The 13297-nt window shown below is 43.4% G+C and overlaps 1 protein-coding gene across 2 annotated transcripts in view; it reads left to right on the top strand.

The window, feature by feature from the left end:
• Positions 1-13297, top strand: part of Ccdc25 (coiled-coil domain containing 25) — a 32317-nt gene that overhangs the window by 5707 nt on the left and 13313 nt on the right. For both annotated transcript variants that reach the window (XM_059273449.1, XM_059273447.1), the window contains exons 3-4: positions 3555-3594; positions 9969-10020. In XM_059273449.1, coding sequence (XP_059129432.1) covers positions 3555-3594; positions 9969-10020 — 92 coding nt within the window. The remainder of the gene's footprint in view (positions 1-3554; positions 3595-9968; positions 10021-13297) is intronic.

Raw genomic sequence — 13297 nt, 5'->3', positions numbered from 1 at the left:
TAGCTTAGTTGTAGTTTATGTGCCTTGTATGACTATAATCCCAGTGTTATAGGGGATGGTGGAACTGGGGGCTTACTGAAGGCTGACCGCAAATACTGCAACTAACCTGCATGAGAGACCCTTTGAGACAAGATTGCACTCTGTAGCTCAGACTGGCTTAGAACTCATAGCAATCCTCTTGCCTCATCCTCTGAAGTGCTGAGCTTACACATGTGAACCACTGTGGCTAGCTCAAGTTGACCTTGCTGGTCGAGAGAGCACGGGAGTTTGCAGCACTGATACTCATAGTGTGAAGACGAGAAAGGCAGAACCTCAGAGGAGCTGGAGAGAAAGTGTCATTCCCTGAAATCAGAAAACACAGCTGCCCTTCTCCTGGGGTAGGATGAGGGTTTAGAGAAGCAGCTGTGAAGTCGTACCAGCATCAGCTTGTTGCTCAAATCTTAAATTGGTCTTTTAATAAAAAAGCCCAGAGCCAGATATTGAGATAATGCTGAAAGATCAGAGAGACAAAGGAACAAGCCACAGCCACGTCTCACCTCACCAACTCCACGAATCCTATGACTGAATGTCTCTGAAGCTCTCCAGCTGAAAAGCCTTTAGTTCCTGTCTTCTCACACCTTATATACCTTTCTCCACCCAGCCATCACTTCCTTCCTAGTGGTGGGATTAATGTCTCCTGTGCTTCCCAAATACTGGGATTAAAGGCGTGAGATCTCAAGTGCTGGGATTAAAGGCATGTGACTCCCAAGTACTGGGAATAAAGGTGTGTGCCACCACTGCCTGTTTATTTGTTTTTTATTTTTATTTATTTATTTTTTTGTTTTGTTTTTCGAGACAAGGTTTCTCTGTGTAGCTTTGGAGTCTGTCCTGGTACTCACTCTGTAGCCCAGGCTGGTCTCGAACTCACAGAGATCCACCTGCCTCTGCCTCCCAAGAGCCGTAGTTACTTAGAGTGGACATGAAAGCAGATCTGTCGCAAGTATGATTTTCTTTTACTACATCAGGGGTGGAGTCTGAGACTGTGGCCTCTGGGAAGCACTTACAGCCAGGCTGCTACATGAGTGATGCAGGTTTTGCACTTTGTAACCAGGGGACAAGGGGCAAGGCATTCCCACGTGTCTCTCTCCTCCTTCTGTGGTTGCATACTCTTCATTGAGGGCTTATGCGTGTGGGGCCTCATTCCAACCTGTGTGAGGAAGACATTGGTAGGGCTCCATTCAGGTATACACACACAAAAAGAAGCATGTGTATTTTGTTGTGAACCTAGAACTGCTCTGCAATATAGGACATGTTTTAAACTGTGGGCAAAATGCAGTCATCACTAGCACATGCCGTAGAAGGGATGGTGAATGTGGTCTTGAGGCTCTGAGCTGAGGTCTCATATGTGTAGTAGAATTTATGCCTAGAGACACACACCTAGATTCCACAGCCGTGAATCTGGATGTCTAGAGTCCTCTGGTGTTTTGTGTCATGGTGTATGTATAGAACATTGCTCGTCAGGAAACTTTGAAGTCGTGTAGAGGTGTCCCCCCTTCCAAGTTAACCTAATAAGAAAGGGAGCTGCGTTTAAAGTCTCCTTTTGGGGATATTCATAGTACCTCCCACTTATTCCTAGTAGCCCTGCAGTTTCTAAGTGAGCACTGGATAGAGCAGGAATGGAATTTTTAAGACGGGTCTTTTCTCTTCATAGCCAGCAGGTGGCCTCAGTCATACATAGCACACTTAAGAGAAATGTTTTACTCCTAATATTTTCCTTTATTTTTTCATTATTTGCCCACGTAAATTTCTGATGTCTGCCAGAAAACTCCTGGTGTCTACTGTTGCCAAGAGTGCCCTCTCCCAAGGTGTATATATCTGAGCCAGTAGTAGGCTCTCCTTTTTTAGGTACATCTAAAATCTTCACATAGGAATCACATGTTTTCCTTGAAGTTCTTAATTGATGCTTACCTGCCACATGTACAATTTAAAATAGTGATACTAATATAATTATTAAATAATAATAAATCAGTTCCTGCCAGGCGGTGGTGGCACAAGCCTTTAATCCCAGCACTCGGGAGGCAGAGCCAGGTGGATCTCTGTGAGTTCGAGGCCAGCCTGGGCTACCAAGTGAGTTCCAGGAGAGGCGCAAAGCTACACAGAAAAACCCTGTCTTGAAAAACCAAAAAAAAAAAAAAAAAAAAAAAAAAAAAAAAAAAAAAAAGAAAGAAAGAAAGAAAGACCCAAAACAAAACAACAACAACAAAAATAATCAGTTCCTTACCTCTAGTAGCTCATTCCTCCCCATCCTCCCAAAACTCTCCCTTATAATGTGTTTTTCTCTGTCCTGCCAGCCAGCTCCCTAATAATGATGTGGAGACTTATTAACTATGAAAGCTGAGCCTGTAGCGTAGGCTTGTTCCTAACTAGCTCTTACAACTTAAATTAACCCGTTTCTATTAATCTACATTTTCCTGTGTGGCTTTTTACCTTTCATTCTGTATGTCCATCTCCCTCAATGTCTCATTGGCATCTCCTCTACCTCCATTATCTCTTCTTACTTTCTCTGTCTGCCCAGAAGTCCCACCTATACTTCCTGCCTAGCTGTTGGCCATTCAGCTCTTTATTAAACCAGTCACAGTAAACAATCTTTACACGGTGTAAATATCCCACACCACTCCCTACCTCCCAGAACAATTCCTTTTCACTCTTTCACCTCCTTTTTCTGCTAGTTAGTAGGATTCCGGATAGGATTTTTACTTTCTTTGCGTACACACACATTTTGTTCATGATACTTGTACATATACGGTCAAAGGTTTGTTTTCTTTCATTGCCACTGTTCTAAGACAGAGTCTTACATCTCTCTAAGTTGACCTGATCTAACTTTTTAGTCCAGACTGTCCTCAAATTCACCACCCTCCTGTCTCAGCTTCCCACGTGTGTGCAGCTATACCCTGCTGAGTTTTTGTGGTTTTTCTTTGTCTGTTTGCCCTTTTGAGACATGTTCCAGGCTGATCTTAACTCCTTATGTGGTCAGGGATGACCTGGACCTTGATGCTCTTGTCTCTACCTCCCAATTGCTGGGATTATAGGCTGTGTGAACCACACTCGGCTTTTGTGGTGCTGGGGACCAAACCGAGGGCTTCATGAACACCAAGCAAGTAATGCAGCCACTAAACTCCAGTCCCAGACCATCATCATTGTTGTTATTATTTATTATTATGTTAAAGTTTGAACAAAATCATGTTAACATTTAAGCAATATAGTTAGGCAGTCAGAATCACCTACTTCCCAGCTGCTGAGGTTTTTTTCTAGTATTCATTTCACTGAAAGGAAGTGTCTTTGGGCTTTGAATCAGAAGTGTGAAAAAAGCCATGCAGTGTATGTTTTCTGACTGTAAAAGCTGTCATTCTTTCTTTTCAAGCTACCAAGTCCCCACCTCTGTTGTCTCTATTAAGGAAGAGGAAAAAGTGAAGGAGGGTGGTATGTGTTTCCCTTCCCAACATAAAAATCCTGGTACATTTCCCCTTAACAGTTTTTCTTAATATCTTTTTCCTTCCTCTTGTATCTTACTGTAGATGAAGATCTGATAAAGTATGGCTGGCCTGAAGACATTTGGTAAGTAGCAATTTTTATTCTGCTTCATTTAGATTGTCATTTAGATGTTTAAACTTGACCATCTACCTGCCTCCTTTAATTACAATTACATCTCCTATGTGGTGTTTATGTTTATGGTGTTCATGAATAAATAGCTGTGGTTCCCTTCAGTGTTCCACCCCTGTGACCCAGGAGAAATGTACGGGCTCCTAACAACACACCTTCTTAGCCACTTTCTTTTTCCATGTTCATTTTCTACTGCTTATTCTGACCATCATATTCTTTCTCCTGGAACCTAGTCTTACCATTTGAGTGGAGTATCATTCTCCCTAGAGATAAGTTCTCAGGTCCTGTTTACTTGGGTATAGTTGTTTTTTTTTTTGTTTTTTTTGTTTTTGTTTTTTTTTTTAATTTGTTGGTCTTTGGGGGCCCACTACCCAGCTCCCAAATAAATACCAGAGACTTATTCTTACTTATGAATGGTTGGCCTTAGCTTGGCTTGTTTCTAGCCAGCTCTTCTTAAATTATCCCATCTACCTTTTGCCTCCAGGCTTTAACCTTTCTCTATTCTATATACCTTTCTTTCCTTCTTTCTCCATGGCTGGTTATGTGGCTGGGTGGCTGGCCCCTTGTCCTCCTTTCCTTCTCTTTTTCTTGCTCCTTCCTCTTCCTCATTCTTTTTATTCTCTGTCGGGCAGCCCTGCCTATCCCTCTCCTGCCTAGCTATTGACCAGTCAGCTCTTTATTAGACCACCAGGTGTTTTAAGCAGGTAAAGTAATACAGCTTCACAGAGTTCAACCAATGCATCATAAAAGAATACAATACATCTACGTCGTTACACAAATATTCCACTGCATAAATGAATGTAACACATCTTAAAATACTATCCCACAGCACTTGGGTGTGATGACAATAGTGCACATTTTTCAAGCACTTAACTCTGCCAGATTTTGTCAAGTGTCAATACATTTAATTTCTCAACAACCTCTGAAGTATTGCTATCATACCCATTTTATAGTTGAGGAACAGAACAGGTCTGCACTGGTTATTACTGGCCCAGCCCGAGATCTCATAGGCCCAGCTCAGCTTACAAATCACTGATTCTCCGTCTCCTTAGGGCACCATCTTCTGGCTTCAGTTCACTGCCCCTGATCTGCTCCCTCTCCCACTTCCCTACCAGGCCCATTGCTGCAACTCTACAGGTCGCTTTTCTGCAGCTGTGGGCTGGAGAACTCCCCTTATTTCCCTCGAGTGCTATGAGGTTAGATGGCTGCTTTTCCGAAGAGCTGGTTCAGTTTTCAGTGAGGTGTGCGGCATTGAGCACTTAACAGGGAAGTATTGTGCAGAGAGTAACTCAAGCTCCACTTGCTCCCCATTTCCTGCAGCTCTGCTCGGAAGCCCCCACGTATCTGCAGGGGTTCCCCCAAGGGCCTCTTGGACTTCTCCCTACTTAGTTATGAGGGGCTCTAGTTCATGGCCCCCAGTGGGCATATTCTATCATTCCAAAGTCCACACTGAGAACCAGGAGGTAGCAGACACATGAGGAATTTTAAAGGCTTAAAAAACCAAAAACTATTCCAGCACAGTGTCTTAGCTTCTGAACTCAAATGTACCATCAGGTTAGATACTGCTTAGGGTCCCTTCACTCAGTGGTGGGCAGGTTGTATTGCTCAGAATTTCTGGAATTCCTGGCCTTCCTTCAGAAGGCTCTGTGTCTTCAATCAAACAACTATTCACCTGCTTTGTGAACCGCTGAGGTCATCAGTGCTGGCACATATCAAGAGCTCGATACATCGGTTGACATCACACTTGACTCACTTGCCGCACGCTTCCTCACTGTGACTGGGTCCTGTTGTCCCCTTCGAGTGTCTGTCGTCCCCAGCAGAAGTAATTCCCATAGATGCCAGACTCTGATGCCATGTCTGTACCTGTTAGGTAGTTAGCTTCTGTCCTTTCTCCTCTTTAGTTTTCCAGCTAGAGGTTGACTGTTGCAGGCTTTCCTGGAACTCACTGTGTAACCCAGGCTGCCTTTGAAAACACACAAGTTTCTTGTCTCGGTCTTCCAAGTGCTAGAACTATAGTTACTTTGTTCATTTATGCTGTACATTAGCCTACAGATTTGAGGATCGCTGCCTATGTAGGAAAGGTTACATATTAAGATATATCTTGCCAGGCGGTGGTGGCACATGCCTTTAATCCCAGCACTCGGGAGGCAGAGGCAGGCAGATCTCTGTGAGTTTGAGGCCAGCCTGGTCTACAGAGTGAGTTCCAGGAAAGGCGCAAAGCTACACAGGGAAACCCTGGCTTGAAAAACCAAAAAAAAAAGATACATCTTGAAAGCTGGATGGTGGTGGCACACGCCTTTAATCTCAGCACTCGGGAGGCAGAGGCAAGCGGATCTCTGAGAGTTCAAGGCCAGGCTGGGCTACAGAGTGAGTTCCAGGAAAGGCTCAAAGCTACACAGAGAAACCCTGTCTCAAAAAACCAAAAAAAAAAAAAAAAAAGATACATCTTGAAAGTCAGTTTACCATAACTTTTAAACTTTTTTAATTAAACATGTAGGAAACAAATTTCTAATTTAAAGCAAACACTAGTAAATTGCGGCTTGAGTTTTTCTTTTCTTTTCTTTTTTTTTTTTTTTTTTAAGATGGAGACTCACCAGGCTTATATCTACAGGTACCTGGAGATTCCTTTCGGTATCTTTAATAGTCTAGAGATGAATGACTTATTTTCAGAAGTTACTTGAGAACTCAGGGGAGCTGCAGTGGCCATCAACCTCAGGGCCTATTCCAGGTCATGCGCTGTCAGCCCTGACAGTCTTCCTGGGATTGACCTGGACTGAGGAGTGACCCTGAGCTCTTCTGCACTCTGGTTTTAACCTGGCATTCCCTGCTGCTGCCTTGGGGGATTTACCTGGGCAGCATCTGAGTCTGTCCTGGTAAAACTTGTGAGGTTCCTTTGAGCAAGGCCTTTTCTAGGGATTAAACGAGATTAGAAGTAAATTAGTTTTTTTGTTTGTTTGTTTGTATTGAGACAAGGTTTCTCTGTGTTGTTTGGTGCCTGTCCTGGATCTCGCTCTGTAGACCAGGCTGGCCTTGAACTCACAGAGATCTACCTGGCTCTGCCTCCCAAGTGCTGGGATTAAAGATGTGAGGAAAAGAGAAATGGTATGTCTTTGCTACCTCCAGACTGCCTAATGAGTAGTATTTTCACAGACCTCACTTTAAGGGACTGAACCATTCCTGTGTCTCTGTGCCCTCAGGTAATTGTTCTTTTATTGAAAATTCTAGTCTCCGAGTTAGTGAAGGGTGTCAAGATGAGCAGGGATGGGATTATAACAAGGACAGGAAGCTAAGAGTGGACATAGTTTAAGTGATCTTTTTTAGGAACACTGGAAAGACTTAGCAAACACAGGAAGTTTGCTCTGAATTGTTTTAGGGTTGGATATTTCAAACCCTGTATTTCCTTTGTAGCGATGCACTGGTATATGTAAACCTGAAGCTGGTATATGCTAGGTGTGAAGAGACACTGTGACCACAGCAACTCTTATAAAAAAGCATTTAGTTGGGGCCTTACAGTTTAAGAGGCTAGGTCCGTTATCATCATGGTGGAGAACATGGCGGCACACATGGTCCTGGAGCAGTAGCTGAGAGCTACATCCTGATCTGCAGGCAGGAGAGAGAGAGAGAGAGAGAGAGAGACAGACAGACAGACAGACAGACAGACAGACACTGACTGGGCCTGGCATGAGCTTTTGAATCCTCAAAGCCCACCCCCAGTGACATACTGGCCACACTTCCTAATCCTTTCAAAGAGTTCCATTCCCTGGTAACTAAGCATTCAAATATGTGAGCTTGTGAGGGCCATTCTAGCCATGATACCCCTGTGTGCTTTGACTGCCTAGGTACGAACTCCTTAGCAATATTGAATTATTTTGGTATTTCTGTTGACAGCGTTCCATTTAGGAGACCTTGGAGAAAAAGCAGAATCTAATATAGCTACTATTGCTAGTAGGAAGGGCTGCTACTAATAAAGAGCTGTCACTGAACAAGCAGAAGTCAGAATGATGGCAGAGGTTCCTTCTCAGTTGAGGTCAGTTCTTAAGATTCTGAAAGGAGAATGAGATATATAAAATTTCTAGATTTATAAAAAATATGGATTTTTCTGGACAGAAAAATGCCCAGCTAAAGGTGATAATTAGTATAAATTTTGCATGGGAATGCAAATGAATAAATGAACAGTTTGGAAAAACATGAATCAAATATGATGTAATGTCCATTTCTGGCTATCAGTAATGACTAAGAATAAGAAGCAACATAGATCATTTGTCCAAAGTCTGAATATTGTTCTGTATCCAGAACAAATAACAAGAGATTTAGCTTCTTTGAGGGCATTAGGAACAGCGTAATCTTAGCCTTCAGACTGAGTCATACTTGTCTATATCCTGTATCAAGTGAATGTATGACCCTTTCACACCTACACTACATGTCAATAACAAGGAAGTGCCTGGGGAATTCTGTAATTGGTACAGTGATGCCTCCTTAGGGTTTTGTTTCTTTGTTTTTGAGACAAGTTTTACTAAGTAGTCCAGACTGACTCTGAACTCATGATCCTCCAGCCTGCTGGGATTATAGGCCTTTGCCACTATGCTCAGCTTCCATAGGCTTCCGTAAACCTCGTTAGGAACAGTACCAACTAAAGTTAACAGTCACGGTGTCAGTGGTGTGTAGGAAGGACTGCCACTAATAAAGAGCTGTCACTAAACACACAGAAGTCAGTGGTGGGTGGTCCTTGTCAGTTGAGGTCAGTTCACAGTGTAGTTGTTCGTGGTTTAATGCTTCAATTCTAGGCCCACCTCTGCATATTGCAAAGTGAGTCAGCTTCATTTGGTGAGTTATAAGCATGAAAAATGTCACATCAACTTTGAAAGATTGCATTAAATTGATGGATGATAAGAACCCTGTCTTAATTAGGGTTACTGTTGCTATGATTAAAACACCTTGACCAAAAAGAACTATTTCACTCACAGTTCCATATAACATTCATCATCAAAAGTGGTGAGGACAGGAACTCACACAGGGCAGGAACCTGGAGGCAGGAGCTGATGCAGAGGCTGTGAAGCAGTGCTGCATACTGGTGTGCTTCCCATGATGCTCAGCCTGCTTACTTATAGAACCCAGGACCACCAGGCCAGGGGTAGCCCCACCCACAATGGGCTAGGCAACTCAAGCTCCCACTTACATGTGGCTCTGTTCAGAAGCCTCCATGTATCTTCCCACATCAGTCACTAATTAAGAAAGTGTCCTACAGGCTTGTTTATAGCCCCATCTTATGGAGATAGTTTCTCAATTGAGGTTTCCTCCTCTGGTGGTTCTAGCTTGTGTCAAGTTGACATAAAACCTAAAGGAAAAAAAAAGTACAAACCCTAAAGAAAAGTGAATTGAAGATGCTGTGGAGGCAGGCTGGAGAGATGGCTCAGAGTTTAAGAGCACTGGCTGCTCTTCCAGAGGTCCTGAGTTCAATTCCCAGCAACCACATGGTGGCTCACAACCATCTGTAATGAGATCTGGTGCCCTCTTCTGGCCTGCAGGCAGAACACTGTATACATAATAAATATTTAAAAAAAAAAAAAGATGATGTTGAGGTATGTCCCACCTTATTCCCAGCCCTTGGGAGGCAGAGGTAGGAGGAGCTCTCTGAGTAAAATGCTAGTCCAGTCTGCATAGCAAGTACCATGCCAGCCAGGGCTATGTAGTGAGGCCCTACCTCAAGAAAAAAAAACAAAAACCTACTGTGGGGCATTCTAAATGATTTTAGGACAGTGCCAGTGTGTCATATAGACTGTGTTCACCCAGGGGTGCGTGTTGATGTCATTGTCTGGGTGGGGGAGTGGGTGGAGGGATTGGAAGAATTTTTAGTCTGACCCATTTAATGATGCAGGCTGCTTAGTGAGCTGACTTTTTCTAAATCTGAGTTTGATCCTTGGTTTTGATTCTTTTGCCATTACTTGAAACTTGGGGGTGTCAGAAACCATCTTTTCTTCTACTCCAGACGGCAGTCCCGTGAAGCTCCCAGGTTGGCAGCAGTGGAGTTTCACTGACTTCTTCCATCCTTTCTTACTGAAACGCTTTCCCTGCTTTTCTTATCACTGGAGGTTTCCCTCCTCCCGGGATGTTGTCATGTTTATTATCCGACTCATCTTGGCCCATAGCCACGCCAGCTGCATAGCTCTCCAGTTCACCGTGCCTCCTCGGGGTGCTGGCCAGCCCTTTGGAGATGGTGACGGCTTTCTAAGAAGTCCCGGGGAATACGTTCTTGGAATGGGATGCTTTCGATGCAAGTGGCCGAGGACATGGCTGTCTTGTTCTTCTAAACGTTGTTTCTTCCTTTGCAGGTTTCACGTGGACAAACTCTCTTCGGCTCATGTATACCTTCGATTGCAAAAGGTAACTGAATGTAAACACGAATTCCTGACTTTGTCTTTGGTGAGGAACACCATATATTCTTTTTGTGTGATTTAGTTGCTTCAATTCTAAAAACGTTCAAAGTCATAAAGTTTAGTAAATGTCTTCCTCCTACCCAGAAAATGGTTATGGAAACTTCTGAACGATTTCCCAGGTAGCAGCCCTGCCTTGTCTAGTCCAGTCCAGTGGATACTGTCTGTTCTCTTTGCTTCCTCTCCTTTCAGTCCAGTTGGGGCTGGCATAATATTTCCAGTGGCTTCTTTTTCTCGGGCTCACACAGCCCACCTGGCTGACTGAGGGCAGCTGTTCCCAGTTTCCAGAGTGTCCTTGGACAGTCTCAAACCACATGGTGGCGATACAGGAGTGAAGATGCCATGTGCCCTGATAACACAGCACCACTATTTTTTTCTAACCTGCCTTTACCCGTGTATTTTTCATAGTTAAATTACACGGTGTGTGTGCTTGTTGTATGAGTTAGTTACCTTTTAAAAATAGATGTATTTTGGACTTACAAGAAAGTTACAAAAGTTGTATGGCTTCCCTGTTGCTAGCATATTCTCATATCACATGTTAGATTCTCAAAACCATCAGGCTAATCCCACTTACTACTCAACTAAATCCTGAACTTTATTTGAGCAGGTTCTCTATTAATGTCTCTTTTCCCTTCCAGAAGCCATTGTAAGGTACCATGGTGCATTCACTTGCCCCCTCTGCCCTGATTTCCATGACAGTGTTTTTTCCTTGTGTTTTGTGATCTTGCCAATACACTCAGTGACCTTCCAGAATGTCACTCCAGTTATATGTGTCTTATTTTTCTCATGACTAGATGAGGTTACAGGCTTGAGGGGGAGAAAAGCACAGAGAGGAGGGGCCTCTCATTCATCATGTCAGACAGTACATACCTTCACATGACTTACACTGGTGCCATGAGCCTGAACTGCCTGGGCAGGGCTGAGCCTGCCAGCTTTCTCCGCCATGGCACTGCCTTTCCAGACTTGGTTACTACAAATCAAGTTGGGGTCCAGCTTCCACTCAGGGGTAGGGCATAGTTCTACTTTTGTGAGTAGGGTCCATTTCATTATTTGGGGTTCATGCAGAAGGGGACTTGTTTCTTTCTACTTTGTATGCATTAGCAAGGACTTGTATTTATTATGTGCCTTGGGCCCTGTGTATATTCCGATGCTTGTTCCCTTGCTCATATTATATTCAGCTCTAGTGAGATGAGATCCCTTTCAGCCTGCCCCTGTGCTCCACTGACATGCACCAACCTCTTTTTATTTATTTTAATTGAAATTTTATTCATTTTTTTTTTAGATTTATTTATTTATTATGTATACAGTGTTCTATTTGCATGTATCCCTGCAGGCCAGAAGAGGGAGCCAGATCTCATTGCAGATGGTTGTGAGCCACCATATGGGTGCTGGGAATTGAACCCAGGACCTCTGGAAGAACAGCCAGTGTTCTTAACCTCTGAGCCATCTCTCCAGCCCCGAAATTTTATTCATTTTTTACTTTGGTTTTGTTTTTATTTTGAAACAGAATCTCATTATGTAGCCCAGGCTGGCCTCAAACTCAAAGAGATCTGCCTGTCTCTGCCTCCTGAGTGCTGGATTCAAAGGCATGTGCCGTCACACCTGGCAAAAAAAAAAAATTTTATTTTTAATTTTTTTTCGAGGCAGGGTTTCTCTGTGTAGCCTTGGCTGTTCTGGAGTTCCCTCTGTAGACCAAGCTGGCCTCGAACTCACAGAGATCCTCCTGCCTCTGCCTGAGTGCTGGGATTAAAGGCATGTGCCACCACTGCCCAGCCAAAAAAATTTTTTAACGAAGTCTTGTTGTATAGTCCTGGCTGGTCAGGAATATTGTAGCTATAGCATGCTAACCTTGAACTTGTGATCCTCTTTCTGAATGCTGGGATTACAAGCACACATGACTATAATTCGTACCATTCAGTAGTGTCCTGAACTTGAGCCGTAGGATCTGGCAGTGTTCCTTGTTCTCAAGTTGTATGATGGCATGCGTGCATTGTATGTTCAGAACGGAGACTGCAGTGAAGTCACTGGGAACATGGGAAGTGATACCAGAAGCGTTTGGTTGTGAATTAATTTGGGGCTATTGTGTGTTTCCGAAGCCTTCTACAGTTGCCAGGCTGTGAGACTGCAACTCATTTAAGGAACTGGGAACTAAGGGCAGAGATCTAATGATTTGGATCTTCTGCCTTGTGATTTCCATTCGAAACATTGTTGTCGAAAGTCCAACTTAAGCTGTCCTTTGCCATTCTTTCTACACATTTGTGATATAGTTAGACTCTCTATCTCAGTCTACATCCATAGTATTGCATTATTTTTTAGAGTCATGATCTGTAAACAAGTTAGTCTGTTGTTTTCCTGTTTGTTATTTTGACTGACTGTAGTGAGCTAATAATAGTGACATATTTAATAGGAAAGCTACTTTGTCAGAATTTAGACTGTGTATAACTTTTCAGTATTATAAGTCCTCTTTAAGAATGCTTCTTGCCTGGTGTGGTGGTGTATGCCTTTAATCCCAGCACTCTAATTCTAAGAGGCAGAGGCAGGTAGATCTCTGTAAGTTCAAGGCCAGCCGGGTCTATAAAGTGAGTTCCAGGACAGTCAGGGCTACATAGAAAAACCCTGTTGGAGGTGGGGTGAGAAATGCTTATTTGTTTTTAGAGACAGAGTCTCACTGTGTTGATCATGCTAATCTTGAACTCCTGGGTTCAAAAGAACTTTCTGCCTCAGCTTTCTGAGTAGATGGGATTGTAGGCAGGCATGCACAACCAACATCTAACTTTGGCCTTTTCTTTCAAGTCAGGGTCTCAGTATGTGGCTGGTCTGGAACTTGCTATGTAGAACATCCTGGAATCGTGGCTCTGCAGTACATAATTGCCTACTTCCTCCGGTATAGAAGGGAGCAACTGTTTCCCTTCTTGGGTCTTTGTGAGGATTAGGAGCTGGCATACCTTAAAGCTTTCCAGAATAGCATCTGACAGCTACTGAGCATTGGATGCCTTCATTGTGGTTTGTTTTTGTTTTTTTGTTTTTCAAGACAGGGTTTTTCTCTGTGTCACAGTCCTAGCTGTCCACCTTGTCTGTGCGCCACCACTCCTGGCCTTCACTCTGTTTTGAATCCAATCCAAACTGTAAAGACCCAGACTCTCAGCAGTGTTCTCTACTAGACTTCTTCCATTTTGAAAGCCACAGAAAAGCCACAGCTCTTTGGAGCTTTTGTCCCTCACTAGTAA

This window comes from Peromyscus eremicus, chromosome 9 (genome assembly GCF_949786415.1).
Source record: "Peromyscus eremicus chromosome 9, PerEre_H2_v1, whole genome shotgun sequence".
Taxonomy (NCBI): domain Eukaryota; kingdom Metazoa; phylum Chordata; class Mammalia; order Rodentia; family Cricetidae; genus Peromyscus; species Peromyscus eremicus.
This window is presented reverse-complemented; position numbering and strand designations above follow the sequence as displayed.